We start from the raw sequence: 19,856 nt of genomic DNA on the forward strand, positions 1-19,856 counted from the left end.
CAGCAGGAACAGTTCCTGTTTCAGGGACCATTCCGATTCCTGTAGTTGGCAATGGCTGAGCCAGTCGGCTTTAGTATTGAGTATTCAGGATTCCCTTGATGTGTTCTGCCTTGATGGAGCCATTCCGATTCCTGTAGTTGGCAATGGCTGAGCCAGTCGGCTTGAGTATTCAGGGTTCCCTTGATGTGTTCTGCCTTGATGGAGGCAACATTGGCCTCTGCCCACCGAAAAAGTTTTAACGCCTCCTGACGAAGGCGGGCAGATTTGGATCCCCCTTGGTGGTTTATGTAGGATTTTGTTGCGATATTGTCCGTTCTGATCAAGACATGACTGCCCAAGACCTGGTGATGGAAACGATTCAGAGCTAGCCTGATGACCCTCAGTTCCAAGACATTTATTGGCAGCTTGCTCTCCTGCGGGGACCAGAGACCCTGCATTGGAGTGTTGAGATGAGTGGCACCCCAGCCTAGGAGGCTGGTGTCTGTCACCACTTGCTTCCATTCTGTCACATAGAATGTGAGTCCCTTCTGAAGGTTCGACAATCTTATCAACCAGGTGAGGCTGTAATGCACCGCAGGAGGGATGACGACAGGGATATCCTCCCGGCGCATGACCTTGTGTTGAAAAGGTGTCAGCAATTGTTGAAGAGGTCTTGAGTGAAGGCGAGCCCAAGGGACCGTGTCTATACAGGATACGAAGAGGCCCATCAGTCTGGCTAGGGTCATGAGTGAAGACCTCCTGCTTTTGGCAACCTGCTGGTAAAGGCAGCAGATGACGTCCGCTTTGGGTCTGGGTAGAAATAGCTTGTTTTGCACCATGTCCAAAATTACTCCCAAGTGTTCTATGGTTTGAGATGGGGTGAGACAGCTCTTCTGAAGGTTCACCAGGAAACCATGCTCCTGAAGGCACTGTACCGTTGCCACTGTATCTTGAACAGACGTCACTTGAGAGGCTGAGTGGATCAGAAGGTCATCCAAGTACGGATGGACATGAACACCTTGTTCCCTCAAGAGCACGACTGGATGGATCAGCATCTTGGAAAAGACCCTGGGAGCTGTGGATAGACCAAAAGGCAGGGCCCTGAACTGCCAGCGTTGTCCTTGGACACAAAACCGTAGAAAGCATCTGTGACTTTCTACGATTGGCACATGAAGATAAGCCTCCTGAAGATCGACAAAAGTGAGGAACTCTCACGGCTGGAGTGCCTCTGCAATCGAGCAAAGGGTCTCCATGCGGAAGTGTCTCAAACGTATGAACTTTAGGAACTTTAGGTCTAGGATGACCCTCCAGCTTCCATTTCTTTGGGGCATGGTGAAGAAGATGGAATACACACCCTGTCCCCTTTGGGGTAGGGGTACAGGTTCGATGGCGAGAATGCTGGCTAGATGCTGTACTGCATCCAGAGTTCTTTGTAGCTTGATTAGGTTTTTTAGAAGAAAAGTAAGTCAGTCAAGTCAGCAAAGGAGAAAAAAGGGGGGAAATGGGAAACCAGGAAAGCAAGAATTAGAATTAGAAAATGAGATAAGAGTTTGAGGGAAAAGGCTGTGAATAAGAAAAAAGGCTGCTAAACAGGCACGAGTGCCAACTTCATGCTGCTCTCCCTATTGAGGCAGGAATGAAACTGAATTCAGGGGCGTGTCCCACCAAGAGGACAGGAAATGAAAGTTTGGTTCCTGCCTCCCTAAGGATAGGGTGGGAAACACCCAGCAAGATGTCCTTCTCTCAGAGGGAGAAGGAACAAGTATTTACATCCTCATTATGTTTTATTCACTGTTAATTGATTTATCACTAAAACCCTTAGAAAACACCAAAACGAGTGCAACATTCTTTGGTCAATATGCAATAAATCCATTGTGTCAACAATTTTTCCCCATCTCCTTCCTCTCTATTGCCCTCTTGGCTGCTATGTGTGTAAAATAGCTTTATGAATACCAGAAATAATAATAAGTTATAATAATTTCAAACCAGTGCTAAAACACCTGAAAATACAACCAAAAGAGAAAAGTAGCCCTCACAATTCACTAGTATATAAAAAGTCCACCCCCAAAAATTTATGCAAACACATAGGCATAGCATTTCCATGGGCAGAACGGTTTCTGCCCAAAGGCCATGACTTTCTCACTTCTACCTGTCAAAAGTCCTCAACCCAGACCAGGCTAAGGACTTTTGGGTGGAAGGGCTGCAAGAAGACAAAATTACAAAACCCTAGTGTGAGGCTGCCCTCACGCTAGTCAGGCTACCAGCAACCCTTTTTAGTCTATCCCAACAGCTCTGGAGCAAAAGGGCAAGTCTCGCAGCCTTTCGGGGGAATTAAGAACCCTGCTGGGTGGGCCTGCAGAATGAGTTTCCAAACAGTAAACTGTTACCTGGTAGATGGTCACTGGATCAAAACACTGGAATTAGATTTTAGGTCCATGAAGGCAAAAAACCACAACAAGTAAGATATAATTATTTTATTAAGGTGCAAAAAAAAGTTTAAAAGACAACAAGACTGTGAGGGAAAATAAGAAATCTAAAAGTTAGGTTACTAGTTAATACAGTGAGACAAGGTTCCAAGTTACCAGAGGTTCATCTATGGCTGCGGTCACACGGAGCATTAGCCATGCTACAGAGACGGAAGATAGGCGGATTTTCCAGGTGCGATCACAGCGCCACATCTGGGAAGTGTAGAGCTCCCATGGCAAACCCGAGGCTTCCCACCGAAGATGCGGGGTAAAAAACTAGTACCTCCGAGGTACTAGTTTCCGGAAACCGCGGGGCAAGGGCGGGCGCCTGATCGCGTTTCCGGTGGTAGGTCGTGGCATCCGGCGCCCGCCCATGTCCCGTCGCTAAAAGGTTTTTTTCTTCATGTCTTCATGGGATGCGCACAAGCACAGAGGGGGAGGTGCATGGGGGCGTGGCGGGAGGGCGGCCCGGCTGAAGCTCCTCCTGGAGGGGACCAGACGGAGGACACAGTTTGCATTCCTCTGCAGCCTTGGAAGGGGTTAAACCCACGGAGCCTTTTGCTAGAGAGGCCGCTTCTTTGCCGCGCTGCAGGACTGTCCTCTGATCGTCACCTCCCCCCTAACCACGGGACCTCGACGGGACGTCTGATCACGCTCCCCCCCCCCGCATTTTCCTGTTTGTGTGACTGGGGCCTATCTCAAGTTGAAGATCTCAGCATGAAAGCAGCTCTCTTTCTCCAGAGTTAGCCTGAGCCAGCAAGCTGTATGGCCCTCAAGAGCAAGCAATCAAGATGGCTGCCAGGAGCACAGTGGTCCTTTTTGCACTAGACTAGACCTTAAATCCTGGTTCAACCCTGTCCCTGAACTTACATTCTACACTACATGCAAGTTCACCCCTGTAATTATCTTGGGGTATTTTTTGTTTCCACATTACATTGAGGACACCCCGGTTTTGCCCCACATTTGTCTCAGGATAAATGGGGGCTGTTATAACCAGGGATAAATGCAAGGTATTGTGTCCTGAGTTGAACTCTGATAAAACTAGGGATGAGATCCAAGTGTGGAAAGGACCAGTAACTGCACAGTCACTATCAAGCAAGAGGCAAGAAGCAACTAAGTAGGAAAATCAAACTGTTTTTGTGAGCAAGGGTCTCAAATTGTCTCCAGGTCTGTTGAGCCAATCAAAACCCTTACAGATGATGTAACTCTCTGTTGCTGGACACATGATCTATGGCATGACTTGATCAGAGGGAAGAAACAAAACTTTACAGCAGATCAGGCATCCCCTCATTCCCACAGGTGAAGTCCATAGACCTCAATTGCTTGAAATTAATTAGAGCAAGGCACCTCTTTTGGCACAACTGTGTCTTATCTGACGTAGCAAGGTCAACTTGTTCTGCGTCTCTGGGAACACTCTCTAGGCCACACTTGCAGCCTGAACCAAAGATTTTTACAAAGACTAAAGTTTTCAAGGAACCGTTTTCTTTACCCTGCCTTCCTGCTGTAGCCTGAAATTCCACTGCTCAGGAGCAGCATTTTAGCAGGAGTTTCAAACTGCAGCAGGAGAGGGGAAGTGAGAAAGTCATGCTTTGAGGTCAGAAATCATGCTGCCCATGGAAACCCTGTGCTGGTTCAACCCAACATCTAATAAAACATGAAATACTTAAAAAAAATGTTCCACTATCATGACATTTTTAGGATTATTCAAAATTATCAGAACCGAAATGAAATGGAATAAAAGTTTATAATAACAAATAACCCTTTTAAAAAATAAAATGAAGAAAAATCAAGAAGAAAAAAATGTTGTTTGAAGGTAGATCAGGTGACCACTATCCACAAGCCTTAAAGAATTCCTAACCATTCAACAGAGAATTATTATACCACAATTCTCAAATGTATCTTCTGTCAATCTCCCCCCCCCTTTTACCGATAAGAATTCTAATAGCCTGATTCTTCAGTGATATAGGAATATCCTTCGCAGGGGTCATTTGGGGGGGACGCGGGGTTGGGGGGGACGCGGGGGACGCCATCCCCCCAGGTGAGGTGCGGGAGGGCGGGGCCTGGAGCTCCCTGCTGGTGCTCGCTGGAGGTCGCCGCCGGCTGTGCGGAGGACACACTTCCGGTGATGTCAGGGGGTGTGGCATATGCTAATGAGTTATGCTAATGAGTCCCCCTAGCTCTTTTTCTACGAAATGACCCCTGATCCTTCGTCAAGGTTTTTGTCTCTGAAGAGAATAACTGACATGCAAAATACTCAATCAACCTTGTTTTTAAGATTTTCTCCCAATCAAAAGATACATTAAAAGACTGTAAAATTTTAAATAAAGCATCCAAGGATTCTTTCTCTTACCATAACGTTTGAACCACCTTTCTGTTACCATGCTTCCATTGCTCACAATGCTAACACTTGGAAGTTTTAGCTCCTGTTTACAAAACTCGACCAGCTTCCCCACAAATTCTCCTCTCTCATGAAGAAATGGTTCCCCGCCTGAAAAGTTTATCTTCTCCATACCTAGGATGGAGCAGAAAGAAAACCACAAGTGAAAACTGTGTTTCAGAGATGAAGCTTGAAAGCTACCTTGCTAACATTCTGTATTATGATTCTGGGACAGAATGTTGTCAGCATATACTGGAGAACGATGTTTGAGTCCAGTGGCACCTTTAAGACCAAAATAGTTTAATTCCCGTGGATAGCCATGTTGGTCTGAAGCCACAGAACAAAGTTTGAGTCCAGTGGCACCTTTAGGACCAACAAAGTTTAATTCTGGGTATAAGCTTTTGTGTGCATGCAGGCTTATACCCAGAATTAAACTTTGTTGGTCCTAAAGGTGCCACTGGACTCAAACTTTGTTCTGTGGCTTCAGACCAACACCGCTACCCACCTGAATCTATACTGGAAAATGTTACAGAATATAAAGGGGAGGGGGGTAACCTGTAGTTTCCTCTTCTACCGCATCATATTTTTATCCTATGCGTGCCAGCATTACTGTTCTCCCTTCCTCGATTTTATCTTCACAACAACCCCGCGAGGTTGGTTAAACTGAGAAAAAGACTGAACCCAGATCATGTCAGGGGGGCGATTTGAGTCTAGGTCTTCAACTCCAATCCCCTTTACGTACACCCTGCACGATTAGCAAAGCCATTCCTGGGCTGGGGGGACGACGACACTGTTTCTACGCGACGCTTCCCCCGCCGCCGCCCTTCGCAGAAAAAGTCCCCTTTCTGTGTGCTGCCGCCCCGCCAGCCGTGGTCCGAGCTTCTGGCGCCGGGTCACTCACCCGCCTGCTTGAGCAAGCCGAGACCCCTCTGGGCGGCGGCGAGGGGCAGCACGAAGGAAGTCTTGGCCGTGTGGAAGCAGAAGCCGCACTTGTAGTTGCAGCGGCGGGTGAAGTGGTAGTTGACGCTGACGGGCACCGGCCGGGCAACGACTCCTGCCTCGGGGACTCGCCGTGGGATCGGTGCCCCCCAGCGCCGCCACGCGCAGAAGGGCGCCAGACTGCTCCAGAAAGCGCCAAGGAGGCGCAGGAGGACGCGGAGCAGCTGCCCGGGAACCGAGGCCATGGTGAGCGGTCTTGCGGTGTGCTCTGCTCCCTGGGGCTGGGGAGCCCTTCGCCGGCTTTTAAACAAGCGCTCTTGGGCCGCATGTGACCGGGGGCGCTGCGGAGGGAAAAGGCCGGTTTCGCTTTCCTTTACTGGGAAGCAAACTTTGCTCGGGCTCTGAAGGTGTGCGATGGTTGCAAGGCGACCCTCCCCAAAACTCGGCCGCCCATGCAGGCCTTTATGATGCCGAAGGCCGCCCCCTTTTCGGAAGTAGTCAAGCCAGGAGAGTGAGGCGGTAAATGGACTGAGCCACAGCAGGCTGCAGGTGACGGATGCCAACATCCATGCCAATAGTAAACCGACACAGCAGTGAGGAAGCGTCCACGCCCCCTCTTTGCTTGGTGCGCCGGTTTTCTGTTTGCAAATGACCTTTTAACAGACACTCCAGACCGCGATCCTCCACCTGCAAGTCTAAAGTGGTACATACAGTCCATTTTACCACCTCATCCTCTTGCCTATGGATTTTAATTTTTTTAAATTTACTTCATTTGTACTTCATTTACCACCTCCCCAACCGGGACCCACAGTGGCTTGCATCATTCTCCTCTCCTCCATTTTATCCTCGCGGAAACCCCGTGAGGTAGGTTAGTCTGTGTGCCTGGCCCAAGGTCATCCTGCAGGCTTCCAGGACAGAGTGGGGATTCAAACCTGGGTCTCCCAGATCCCCGTCTGGCACACTAATTGTCACACCTCCATGGCTATCTGTGTAAGTCCAGCCTCCGAGCCTGTTTATATAATTACATCAAGGAGAGAGGGGGACCTAAGGCACTTTCCACTCTGAAAATTGCTGCAGAACAGAAATAATAATAATATGTAGGATCGCCTGGAGGCCAGCCTCTACGTGGGACCTGGGGATCCCCAGGAATTACAGCTCATCTCCAGACTACACAGATTGGTTCTCCTGGAGAAAATGGATGCTTTGGAGGGTGAACTCCGTGGCCTGGTACCCCACTGAGGTCCCTGTCTTCCCCAGGCTCCATCCCCAAACTCTCCAGGAGTTTCCCAACCTGGATCCGGCAACCCTCTCCCCCCTCCCGGTGGCCAGGGGAGACCTGGCCATTCTCCCTGAAGGGGTACAGTCAGCAGGAGGGTGAGGGAGGTGGTGGGATGCAGAGGTGAAAGGGGACTGCACCACTTTGACCGTCTAAACGCCTTGCCAGTGGAAAACCAGCATCCCAGGCAAAGGTGGTCGACTGCTTTCTTTTTGCTGTGCTAGTTTTCTGTATGCAAGGAGTGTTTATGCAAATGGACACTGAGGGCTGCAGTCTTCAGTGGTTCAAGCTGTTTTGCCACTTCCAGCCTCTGCCCACTCCTTATCACTTCAATTTTTCGCAGGTGTGAACCGTGGCCAGAAATGTTAGTTGAATAAGAACGGATGCTTTTAGGTTTGGACATTTATATGCATAATAAACACCGTCCCCATTTCAATCATTTCCTTGGGCTATCTGTCCTCTTCCCTTTAGAACTTTTCCATGTTCCCTTATAGTACCCAAAGAGAAACTACTGTGTAAGCGAGTAAAGGGTTATCTGCTTTCTCATTCCTTCGTATTCGGCTTGAAAAAGACTTGTGGATAATTGTCACCTGACAGATCTCGAGCTTTCCCCTTGTAACACAACACTGTTCCGCGCTCAGTTTCGTTTCTCCGCCGAGGTGACAGGCACGCTTCCTTTCGCAATCTGCTTCGCTTTCCCTCCACCCGTTTGTTTTATGGGCAGCCCCGTATCAGCGGCCTCGCCCGCCCAGGGCATTAAGGACACCGCCCCAGACCACTTTCGTTTCCCGGCTCTGACGCTCGTGCCCCCACCAGCGCTTCCCCGGCTCTGGCCCCGATAATGCTCCCCCGCGTCGCGCTATCGCCACCCCAGCTGCTGAGATCCATGGCGCTGTCCCCGTCGAGGCACGCCGCGCCAGTCCTGACCGAGCGCTGCTTCGTAGCCGAACTAGCCGGCTCCGAGCTTGTCTATTTCACCTGCTGGAGTGGCAGCGGGCCCCCGGCCCCAGGCGGCAGTGTCCGCCCCCGAGGCTTCTTGCCTCGGCCGGGGCGATGCTATTCCTTCTGCATCGATGCCGCACAAAGCCTCCGAGAGCGGGTCCGGGCGGCCAGGCTGCACAAGCAGCTGCAGCAGAAGCTGAGCCAGGCGCCTTTCGGGGCTGGCTGCCAAGTGCTGCCGCTCCTCTCCTACTGCCCCACGGACGCCGCCGCCGCGCCGGAGAAGGGCTTCCTGGTCCAGGTGGCGCAGGCAGCGCCGGAGACCGAGCGCTCCTTGGAGGAGCTGCTGCGTCTTCACCTGCCCGCGCCAGCCCACCTGTGCGTCTACCAGGAGGCCGAAGACGGCCAGCTGTGGCGTGCCCTGTGGCGCCTGAAGGGGGCAGCAGAGGGCAAAGAGCGGCTGGGCAGAGCTCGCGTCGTGACGGCCCCGCGGCCCGACCGCCACCCGGCCGCTTCTCACCTCCTGGACGGCGCCGTGTTCTGCTCCCGTGAGGCTGCCCGCAGGGTCTTGGAGGAGGTAAGCACGCTCTCCGCGCCCGACTCACACGACCCAGAGGAGAAAGCCCCCTAATAATAACTAGAGCATTTTTCTAGTGCTTAGCACTGGAAGATGTGAAGTACTGACAAAGAAGGAAAGAGAAAGCAGGTAGCCACTTTGGTCCAGATCCAGAACCCCACCGAAATTACACAGCCCCCCCCAAGTCTTCATCAATCTGGATGTTAAAAGGGGTGGGGGTGTGAGTGGGGAGATCTTTCAGGCCACTGATGTGAAGTTTTCTCCTATACAGGGTTCAAAGAAGGGTGCTTACACCATGATGTCCTTCATACATTGCTCTGAAACCTTTTAACCTCCTCTTCCCCCTGTACCACTAAGGGTTAGCCATTGACATGAGCAAGGGTGGTAGCTAATGGACCGAAGGGCAGCTTCATACTTCTCACCAGCCTGTGTATGTGGTGATAAAGAACGAGATCTTATGCTTTTTGTTCACTGTTCTTCTGTGGAACCATGACCAAATTGGACCTTGAATATCTTTTCCTACCCAAGGAATATGCATCTTCTAGGCAAGGGCTTGGGGGTGGATGTCAAGCCCCCTCAAATAGGCATTCCCGAGAACCCTGGGAAGTAAGAGACACAAGTGGGTTGTATTTCCTGGTTTTTATTTACGTCATCATAATGTCCAATGCACTCTCCTCAGGTCAACCAGTCTTTTGTGCTGATTCTCTACATTCATCAAATGGTCTTACTGTTTTAATAGTTTAAAGGTGGGATAGGGTTTTTTTTGCTGAAATTGATTAATTAATTAAGGTGCTTGTTTGCAAGTGGGAGCTTCTGGATTAATTGTTTTTTTTTTAATTACAGTGCATGGCTCTAATTCCTGAAGCCAAAGCAGTCCTTGATCTTGTGGATAAGTGCCCTGACCTTCCAAAAAAGGGAGATTTTCCTGTGATAGTTATTGAGGGCCTGGACGCAACAGGTAAGACCTATGGCAGACACAATCCCACAAATAAATCGTTATTAAAGTGCCAGTGTTCCTGTTACATGAAGATACATTTCACCATTGCATGCACATTTGTAGCCCGACAGTATATGTAGGTTTCCCCAGTGGAGCAAATAGCACCCCAATGGGCCTTTTCGTTTCAAGGAAATAGGGTGGAGAAAAGGCTTAAGTCCCCTCTCTCCACACACCGAGTCCAAATCAAGCTCCCATGTACCTGGAAATTTAGTTTTGAACAAGGAATTCCTGGTACATCTCTAGTTGACGGGACCAGGGGTGGACCCAAACAAAAGCAATGTGTTGTATAGTTAGTCCTTCAGTTCCATCCCAGTGCAAACTCACACAACAGATATAGCTACGTGCATATACTTCTCTTGATTTTATTTTTTGTTCTAATACACTGTTCTTTTCATTTTAAAAAAATTGACATTGAGCTGGTGATTTCTACTCCGTTAACAGTGGAAGGTGGCAGGGAAGTTGGCTTGGTATAGCCAGAACTCATTAGATTTCAGAAGCTAAACAGGCTTGGTACTTGGCAGGGAGACCACCAAGAAAGACTTTGCAGTAGAATACAATGGCAAGCCACCTCTGCTACTCACTTGCTTTGGGAGCCTTTTGCTGGGGTAGCCATAAATTGGTTGCAATCTGATGGCACTTACAGACGTACCTGCAAAATTAGACCACCATTCTACTGTTAACACTGATATCACATTGTTTCATGAGTAAAATACCTGATTTTTATCAACCTGATAAATATTCCTCCCATTAATAATCAATGTCTTTTCTTCCCTGTATAAAACATAGGCAAAACCACAGTAACTCAGTCATTGAAGGACTCACTGAATGCCATTCTCTTGAGATCTCCTCCATCTTGCGTCAGCCAGTGGAGAAAGACTTTTGACGATGAACCAACACTCATTCGAAGAGCGTTTTATGCTCTGACCAACTACATCGTTGCTTCTGAAATTGCAAAAGAATCCACTAAGTCACCAGTGATTATAGACAGGTTTGTGAGATAAAAATGCCTTCCTCGTTTCACCCTATTGAAAATAATGTTGAGAACACTTCTTGGAAGTATAGGGAGATGCCTTAAATATCTTTTGACCACCTATTTTCACTCCTGTAAAGAGGTGGTACCTTTTCAAGACACGTTTGTTTGTGGATTTCCGTTAGTGCTGCTTTCTCCCATCTGTAGCCAGAGAGCTGAACTCAAATGTAAAATACTTTTATGATGTGGTTATATTTATAATTCCAAATTAGAGAGAAGGTGGGACCCTGAACTGCCTTGGATATGCTGCTACTCCAAATCTGGCTGTTCATGGCAACTGTCTGTCCTTTACTGCCTTCAGCCCTTTGATCCCTGATAAGAACTCTGGCCAGTCCGCAGGAGTTTGTAGAATGCTGGCTTTTGACTGAGCATACTTGAATTTGAACTCACACTGAACTATGAAGCTTACTTTAGGTCTTGAGAAAGTCACCACTACCCAGCCTAAAGTGTCCCCACAGGGTTGTTGTGAGCAACAAAGATACTGCCTGCATCTTCTGTCTTGTGCTCCTTAGGCAGAAGGTACCAGTATGATTAATGGTACTCAGAACTTCACAATCAGTATAAAGCACATCTACCGATCTGTAGAGCTCCAGAGTTTCCCATTCAGCAAGGCATGCTCCATATGCAGAATCTGTTGTTTTGTAGTACAGACTTTTTCATGTTCTGAATATGAATCTTACACTGGTGTGTATAATCTGCTAGGTATTTTCATAGCACTGCTGCTTATGCAATTGCCACGGAAATAAGCGGGAAAGTGTCCGATCTCCCTCCATTGCATCACCCAGTATACTGCTGGCCCAAAGACCTTTTAAAACCAGATTTGGTCATACTGCTCACCGTTAGTCCCGAGGAACGGATCCGAAGGCTGCAGGGACGAGGGGCAGAGAAAACGCGGGAGGAAGCAGAGCTGGAAGTGAACAGCTTCTTTCGTCAAAAGTATGTTCTAACCCCTTTGATATCATCAAATGTTGCCCAGCTGGTGCAGAGTTTCGGGCTGGGTTCTGGTGTTCCCTCTAAAGTGTGCCGTATTGTGAGCAAAAATTTTACCCTGTGAGCCAAAAATAGTGCTAACTTTAAAATTGTGAGTAGGCTGACATTTGAGGGGCAGAGAAAACGCGGGAGGAAGCAGAGCTGGAAGTGAACAGCTTCTTTCGTCAAAAGTATGTTCTAACCCCTTTGATATCATCAAATGTTGCCCAGCTGGTGCAGAGTTTCGGGCTGGGTTCTGGTGTTCCCTCTAAAGTGTGCCGTATTGTGAGCAAAAATTTTACCCTGTGAGCCAAAAATAGCGCTAACTTTAAAATTGTGAGTAGGCTGACATTAAAAAAAAAATCAGTTTACAAACGTACAAATGTAACATCTAAACTATTATCATTTGTAAGGGAACTGTAAAGTACTGGGTTCGCACATGGAGACTCAGACTACGACATGCTATCTAGACACGTTTATTGTACTTTACAACAAGAGAACACACCTGGCCTGGCAAGTGCCAACTATATACACTCCACCCGGGCACCCGGGCACTCCACCCACAGTTCCATTGGGGGGTTTGAATTTCCCGCCAAGGTCCTATTGGAGGACTCAGGGTGGCCTAGGATCCTTGGTCCCTATTGTGTTTGGAACCAAGCTAAGGACTGAGGCCGCAGACCCCTAGTGGCGGCGCACGGACACAACAGGAACATTACTAGTATACACTTAATTCTAACCCTCTGCAGACAGAAAGACTGGCATATTTATAGCTTGCATGTAAGTAATGGAAGAAGTTTTTTAAAACAGTTGAATTTCCTGCAAAAATTCTCTTCCTTCAGTTTTTAGAAGGCTACTGCTCAGTTCATTCACTATTTGTACACTGCTTTTCTCCCCAAGGGAGACTGCTTACCACATTTTCTCCTCTTCCATTTTATCCTCACTAGAACCACATGGAATATACATTCAGATTTTCCAAAAATAATTATTAGCAGGAAGTTACCTCATTTTGTTTCTAATTGATTTTAACCAAAATCTACACATTAGTATAACGGAACTTAAATATACAACAAAAAATTACGTTTTGACACATGCAAGTATTTCCCCCCCTCAAAAATCCCAAACTTAACATCGCTGGAGAATAGAAACAAGGTTACCACTTAACATATATCACATAAAGATTTTATTTTGTGAAGGTTATGCCCTTATTTCCTAAACAGTAGCCAAAAGATACAGGGAGACTTCCTGGGCCCCAAACAAAGAAAGTCATTTCTTTCTCTCCTTATTCCCTCTGACTCAAGGCTGCTAGCAGTGCAGCAATCAAGTTGAGACAGAGGACACAAAATATGCCAGTCCAATTCAAATGCAGAAACGACAAGTTGTTCAGACACACACCCCATGTCAACACTGCTGGGCCCCATCCCTGGTTCGCACACACAGACCACCTCCCCCAACAGTGCTGACCGTGGCAGGCCCACGAGGGTTGCTGGGCAGCATTGCTGAAGGGGAGAAGGAGGGCACCTGTGAGCTCCCCACCCTGGGTCGCACACACAAACACTGACCGCCTCCCCCAACAGCGCTGGCCATGGCAGGCCCATGAGGAACGCTGGACCACGTTTCCGAGGGGGAGTGTGCCCATGGCCTCCCACCGCCGTCTTGCATACACACACCCCTCCTGCTTCCCCTGACAGTGCTGGCCATGGCAGGCCCACGAGGGCTACCAGACTGCATTGTCAAGTGGGAGAAGGAGGGCGCCCACGGCCTCTCACCCCCACCTTCCGGCTCTCATACACACACACACACACACACCACCTGCCTCCCCCAACAGTACTGGCCACGGCAGGGCCATGAGGGCTGCCGGGCTGTGTTGTTGAGGGGAGAAGGAGGGCACCTGCAGCCTCCCACCTCCTTCCCCTGCTCAAAAACACACACACTCAGCTTGGGGAAGAGGAGGGTGACGGTGGTGTGGGCCAGGCAGCTCGTGAACTCAGACCAACCTCTTGGGTGGTGGGGGCGAGGACTGCTGGTGTGGGTGCCCACACCCCCTTTATAGGGCCTGCAGACTCCAGCTGAGAGGAGGTGAGGCCAACCCAGGAGTCCTTGGATTGCTGAGCTAAAAAGCTCTGTGTGTGTGTGTGTGGGGGGGAATCAGTACACTAGCACAGGCTGGCACACCCTAGAGGAAACCTTGGTTGTCAGCAGTACAGTGATGACACCCAGGTGTATCTGTTGATCAACAGTCAGCTGGATGCCGCCCCATCTCATCTGGCTGAGGGACTGGAGGCCATGGTTGGATGGTTGAAACAGAGCCAGCTGAGACTGAATCCACTGAAGATGGAAGTCCTGTGCTGGGGGTGGGTTGATTCTAGGCTGGAGTGCCAAATTCCAGCTCTTGACAGAATGCCGCTGATACTGGCACCAAGCGTCAGGAGCTTGGGCGTGCTTCTGGATGTCTCTCTATCTATGGTGTCCCAGATTGAAAACGTTGTCAGGTCAGGCAACTGGCCCCCTTCCTCTCTCGCCCTGACCTAACCACAGCAATCTATGCAACAGTCACCTCGAGGCTGGATTACTGTAACTTGGTCTACACAGAGCTGCCCTTGAAGCTGCCCCAGAAATTAACAACGGGTCCAGAACGCAGTGGCGCATGTACTTACAGGTATCCCTATGACAGCACATATCCAACCGGTGCTTCACCAACTGCATTGCCTCCAGGTTGAGCACCGCATCCTCTTCAAGGTTTTAGTTCTAACCTTCAAGGCCCTAAATGGTTTGGGACCAACGTACCTGTGAGACTGCATCTCCTGGTATGTCCCCCAAAGAGCTTTACACTCAGAAGATCAGAACCCACTGGTGATCTCTGGCCCAAAAGATCTGTGGCTGTCCTCAACCTGCCTGGTGGACCTCTCTACCTGGTGACATCCATGCCCTGCAGCACCTAGTACCGTTCCACATGACACATAAGACAGAGCTGTTTCCACTGGGCTTATGGTTGAGGACAGCAACAACCTCTATCATGTCTGGCCCATGATCCGCCCCCCACGGAGGGAGAATAATATATACTGAACATCATCAAATTCAGACTGCATTTTGTTTTATTTTGTTAATAATTGATTACTATGATGTATGTTTTAACTGTGGTGTACACCGCCCTGAGCCCTTCAGAAGGAGGGCAGTATAACAACAACAGCGTTCTGTGGCCTCAATCCAGGTAGCCAGAACAGCACGGCATTCTCATTGTTGCACATTGCAGGGGAACGGTGTACTGTGTTTCTGGGGAAGAGAGGTTCACACAAGCTCACGGTATAAGCTACATTTGGACATGGAGGGGGAAGTATTTGCCCAATCCCAGAGTGTACATGCAGCGATCCACATATAAGGCCCTAACCTTTGGCAGCCTGGATACCTGGAAATGAAGAGGGGTTCATTCATGTGAAAGCCAGTTTGGCGCTGGACTAGGATCTGTGAGACCCAGTTTCCAGTCCCCTCTCTGCCATGGAAGCTTGCTATGTGACCTTGGCCCCAATCAGTCTGTCTCAGTCTACTCTACCTCACAGGGTTGTTGTGAGAATAAAATGGAGAAGAGGAGAATTATGCAAGCTGTTTGGGGTCCTTATTCGGCAGAAAGGCATGAAATAAATAAGATATAGCAAGGCTTTTTCATTTTTGTAGTTGCCTTACCATAGTTTATACCAAAGCATTTTTACTGGCTTTATTAGCATAGAGGGAAGCTGGTGAAAACTAGAAAGACGACACTTTGGGTCATTTAAACATTCCTTACCAGGATGATATCTTTGCTTGAGAAGTATCTCACAGTGACGTCCTAAGCAAAGCCACACCCTTCTAAGTCTATTGAAATCAGTGGGTTTAGACTGGAGTACATCTGCCTAGGATTGCACTGTATGTTACTGAAGTTTTTCTAGAACAATCAGGATTGTGTACCAGTGCAGGGGGCACCTTGATCTCTTGCTTCAAGGCTTTGATAATTAGGATGTATAAACACAATTCTAGAAATCCATACATTCAGGTAATAGTTCTACAACCAATGTACCACTTTTCTCATCCTGTCCTCATACCAATCTCATTGTGCAATTCAGGAGCAGAATGCTTGGTCTCATCATCAAGTGATACTGAAAACAAATAACTATAACATCCTGGATCAGATGTTTCTTTTTCTCCATGGTGAGAAGGAGCAAGAAGGAGGTGGAAACGCTTATTAAGTTGAGTCTAAGGCAGCATCCACACATCACTGAATATTGCACTATACCAGTCATTAGCAACAGGATCTGGCTTGTTCACACAGGAACATCCAATTACAAATGATTGCTACAACACAGTGATAGTGTAATATCAAACTACGTGTGAATGCAGCTTAGGGCCATGCTAAATAATCTATTTTTTGAAGGTAGTATATTTTGATGGATGTCCTAAGCGTTCTCAGTCAGGTCACTGAATGTCTTATGGTGGCTGTTTGGACAAACACCAACCTTCAAAGAATTACCAAAAGGGCTCACCCTACAAAACTGGTTGGCAGCAGTACGTTCAAGACAGACAAAGTCACACAGCAGATAGTTAATGTGTGGAAACTCAGTGCCACATAATTCGGTGATGGCCACAGGCTTATGTGGATTTAAAAGGGGGCTGGATAGACTTATGGAGGATAGGTCATCCACTGGCTATTGGCCATGATAGCTGAATGGGGTCTCCCAGGATTTTTGGGTGATGGAGAGCAGTTAGTAGGTGAGAGCTGTAAGCCCTGCTTGTGGGCTTCCCAGTGACTACTTGGAATCATGATACTGGACGAAATGGGCCATTGGTCTGATCCAGCATGACAGCTCCTATGTTCTAACCATAGCTTTACAGTCATGTTTTTCAACATATTTCCCTCTTCACCCTTCCCAGAGTCCTCCTTCCTCATGTATCCATTTTTTATGGTTTTAGTTTTGAAAACTGAAAAGAGTTAGAACTGAATGTTTGTATTTCATGAAAGTTGCACATCAGTTTATAGATCAAAAAGCAGAATATAAATCTAAAACTAAATTAAATCAGTGTATTGATTGCAATCTAATCTACCCTCATTAAAATCCGTTCAAATGTGGCTGCTGATTTCTACTCCAAAGAGATTCCATTGGTAACATTACTTACTCTTTTTTTTAATAGAGTTGAAGAATCTTACAGAAGGATGGAGAATCCTTCATGTCAACTAGTTGATGCCAGTCGTTCCAGAGAGGAGGTTTTCGAGAATGTTCTACATCAGATTAAAAAGCATTTTCCCTCATGATAGTTACTTATAAATGCACTGGGGCTGATACTCTTTGGCACACTCCAGAGTTCCCTAGCAAAATAATCTTTTCTGTTGAATAGGAGCGTTAGTATTTTCATTTGTCTAAAAGAGAAGAGTCAGAATAAGAAATCTGGTTTCCCCAGAGAATCCTAGGAATTTTGAAAGATTCCAATAGATCACTGCTGAGCCAAAACACAGGCATGCATTGAATGGAAAATTATCCTCTAGAAACCTATGCTCTAGAAACCTATGCTCTAGAATGAGAACAGGAACTTGATTTATGATGTCATCAAGTAACTTTCCCAAATCCAATAAACTGGACATGTGATTATCTTGCTTTTCTGGAGAATGAATACAGTATCTTATTATTGAATTAAATTATCGAAACTGCCTTTGCCATTTCTTGTGCAAAGTTGGTCTGACCAGATGAAGTATTCTTGCATATTCCATCCTACAGTTGATTGCTGCCAGCCCCTGCCTTGAAGCTGCCCACCTCCACCGGCCTTGGAAGGCACGCGCACAGCCTCCTTTTCCCAATGGAAGGGGAAAGGAGACTCCTGTGGGGCTGGGGCCTCCAGCTTGCAGTGGCTGCTCCCACCTGCTTGTTGCAGCGGTTGTTTGTCCCCCCAACTGCTATGGTAGTTCCACCTGCCTGCCTGCCGTAGCTGCTCACACCTGCCCATCTGGGGCTCAGGCTGCTGGCTTGCAGTAGCAGCTGTTCCCACCTGCCTCGCATAGGGGAGGGCTGCCGTTGCTTGGCATTGGAGTGGCTCCAGCAGGGGGCAGTGATTCTGGAGCCTCATCTTGGAGCTTTACCCAAATCCTCGACAGTCCTCACATCATGGCCTCCGAATTGCCACAGTAGTGTCTCGATTCTTTTATTGTTAAATTCAGATTATTTTGGGTCATTTAGTATAATTAATAGTGATGATTTTGCATTTTAATTCACTTTGTAAGCTGCTTTGAACAGAAATAGTGGGATGTAAATGTTTTTAGAAATACCGAGATGCACAAAAGATAAATCTAATTAAAACTTTTTACAAATCTGACAGCATTTTGCATGAAAAGGCTGAGGTTTGGAAGATGTCTGTGACAATCAATCTCTGATCGTTTCTTCTACCATAAAGTTACTAGACACAATACTCAAAATATGTAAGAAACAGAGCTGCAAAACACTAGTTTACGATGGGTGCTCTTGAATGGGAACATCAGCCTACCCCCACCCTATACAATGGGGTCATCTTTTCCCAAGGTAATGACATTTCGGTTTTCCATTTGATAGAGTCCTGGCCCCACTAATGGCACCTGGTATTTTTGGCCACTGTGTGACAGAGTGTTGGACTGGATGGGCCATTGGCCTGATCCAACATTGGCTTCTCTTGTGTTCTTATGTACAAAATGCCCTATCTCAGTGAAGCAGTCAGTCTCCCGTAAGGCATTACATTATTTGTCTTACAAGGGTTCATTTGGGACATTTATTATTGTTGTTGGATTTTTTTGTAAGTGAGTGGATAACGCCACAAGAGGGCAGAAGAGAACTAGGCATGACCATCTCCAGATCGTTTCCTGCTTTGGATGAGGGAGAGCAAAGAGATAAAGAGTGCTGAAATAGCAGAATGCGTCAGGCTCTGCCCAGTACTGCAGGCCATGCAGCAACTTTGTAAAGAAGCTGGTGTTGGATCAGGCAGTGTTTAGTGAACAAAGTGGAGAGGCTTTATTTGAAAACATGCTTTAAGATAGTATTTCTTTATCGCACTGAAAGGTTGCACATTCCCACTGTTGAGTTTTTAAATGCATGCCTGTTTACAAGAAAGTACCCCTGATTTCGGAGCTGCGGTGGCTCAAGTGGTTAAGACGCTGAACTGCAGGCTGTGAAAGGTCGGTAGTTCAGCAGTTCGAGACCCGGGTGCCGCATGACGGAGTGAGCTCCCGTCTCTAGTTCCAGCTCCTGCCAACCTAGCAGTTCGAAAGCAAGAAATTGCAAGTAGATAAATAGGTACCACTTTGGTGGGAAGATAACAGTGTTCCGTGCGCCTTGGTGTTTAGTCATGCTGGCCACATGACCACGGAAACGTCTTCGGACAGCGCTGGCTCTTCGGCTTTGAAACGGAAATGAGCACCGCAACCCTAGAGTCAGATTTGACTGGCTTTCGAGCAAGGGAACCTGTACCTTTACCCCTGATTTGAAAACCTTTTCTTTTAATCCCAGATGCCTCTGGTTTTGCCTCTGCTCCAAGGCCTGCTTTTCTTTATGAAGTCACATGGTACTGAGAACAGTAGAGAACAGCTCTAGTTAAGCTATTGACATATGTATGAGTAGGAAAAAAATTATAGGTGAAATCAGAAGTATAGTATACAGGTTGAAAAGGTGAGATTTGTTTCATAAGGCCTTTGGCATAGATCCTGCGTTGTTTGTTATTCATGCTTAGCTCTGGATGCAGTCTTCAGGGAAGGCAACAACAGGTCCACAAAGCAGTCAAATCAGAGAATCCAATCATACTGGGTTATTTGGATTTAGGACAATTAGTTCCTTTGATGCTAATGAAAGTAGAAGGATGTATATGCTTATGTGTGGGCAGGGTTAAATACAGTACAGAGCCTCAGTAAAAGGAGGCTTTTTAGTTTATTTAATTTCTATCCCACTCCATTTTCCACAAACAGGACTCAAGGTGGCATACAACAGGTAATATACATCAGTACATAATAAAATACAATAAAATTAATAGGAACATCAGACTCATCCTACTCTGCTCATAATGGCTGTTCTCATGAGTTGCGCACCCCATGTGTTCACATTGATGATTAGTTCACATTTCTGAATGAGCAGCATTTTCAGTGGTTTTGCATCTGACTGCAGGTGGCTGGGTAGCCATTGTTGACACATGCTGACAGCGTCCTGTGATTAAGAATGTCCCTGGATTATGCATTCATTACAATCAGCTAAATTTTGAATGCACATGCTACTTTTGCACATGTGCATTTGTCAGCATTCATCATTTGGTGGCATTCATCATGTTGGTGCATGCT

General features: G+C 47.4%; 2 protein-coding genes across 2 annotated transcripts in view; one reads left to right on the forward strand and one right to left on the reverse strand.

Moving 5' to 3' along the window:
• RSAD2 (radical S-adenosyl methionine domain containing 2) overlaps window positions 1-6,057 on the reverse strand; it is a 13,596-nt gene extending 7,539 nt beyond the window's left edge. The window contains exons 1-2 of the mRNA XM_015429009.1: window positions 5,723-6,057; window positions 4,795-4,956 (exon numbers count right to left, since the gene is read on the reverse strand). Of these exons, the coding sequence (XP_015284495.1) occupies window positions 4,795-4,956; window positions 5,723-6,005 (445 nt within the window). The 5' untranslated portion in view covers window positions 6,006-6,057. The remainder of the gene's footprint in view (window positions 1-4,794; window positions 4,957-5,722) is intronic.
• Window positions 6,058-7,831: 1,774 nt separating this feature from the next.
• On the forward strand, window positions 7,832-17,037 carry CMPK2 (cytidine/uridine monophosphate kinase 2). The gene is made up of 5 exons (XM_015428998.1): window positions 7,832-8,552; window positions 9,396-9,510; window positions 10,336-10,537; window positions 11,282-11,515; window positions 16,706-17,037. Exons 1-5 carry the CDS (start codon window positions 7,878-7,880, stop codon window positions 16,824-16,826), a joined length of 1,347 nt encoding a protein of 448 aa, XP_015284484.1. The 5' UTR covers window positions 7,832-7,877; the 3' UTR covers window positions 16,827-17,037.
• The last annotated feature ends 2,819 nt before the right edge of the window (window positions 17,038-19,856 follow it).

Source organism: Gekko japonicus, unplaced genomic scaffold, assembly GCF_001447785.1.
Source record: "Gekko japonicus isolate JY-2015 unplaced genomic scaffold, Gekko_japonicus_V1.1 scaffold732, whole genome shotgun sequence".
Lineage (NCBI taxonomy): Eukaryota > Metazoa > Chordata > Lepidosauria > Squamata > Gekkonidae > Gekko > Gekko japonicus.

Bases quoted from the DNA above. Each gene is read 5' to 3' on its own strand.
- CMPK2 (XM_015428998.1), top strand. From the start codon at position 7,878: ATGCTCCCCCGCGTCGCGCTATCGCCACCCCAGCTGCTGAGATCCATG. The intron at 9,511-10,335 runs GTAAGACCTATG...TATAAAACATAG, and splicing joins TGAGGGCCTGGACGCAACAG to GCAAAACCACAGTAACTCAG. The intron at 11,516-16,705 runs GTATGTTCTAAC...TTTTTTTAATAG, and splicing joins AACAGCTTCTTTCGTCAAAA to AGTTGAAGAATCTTACAGAA.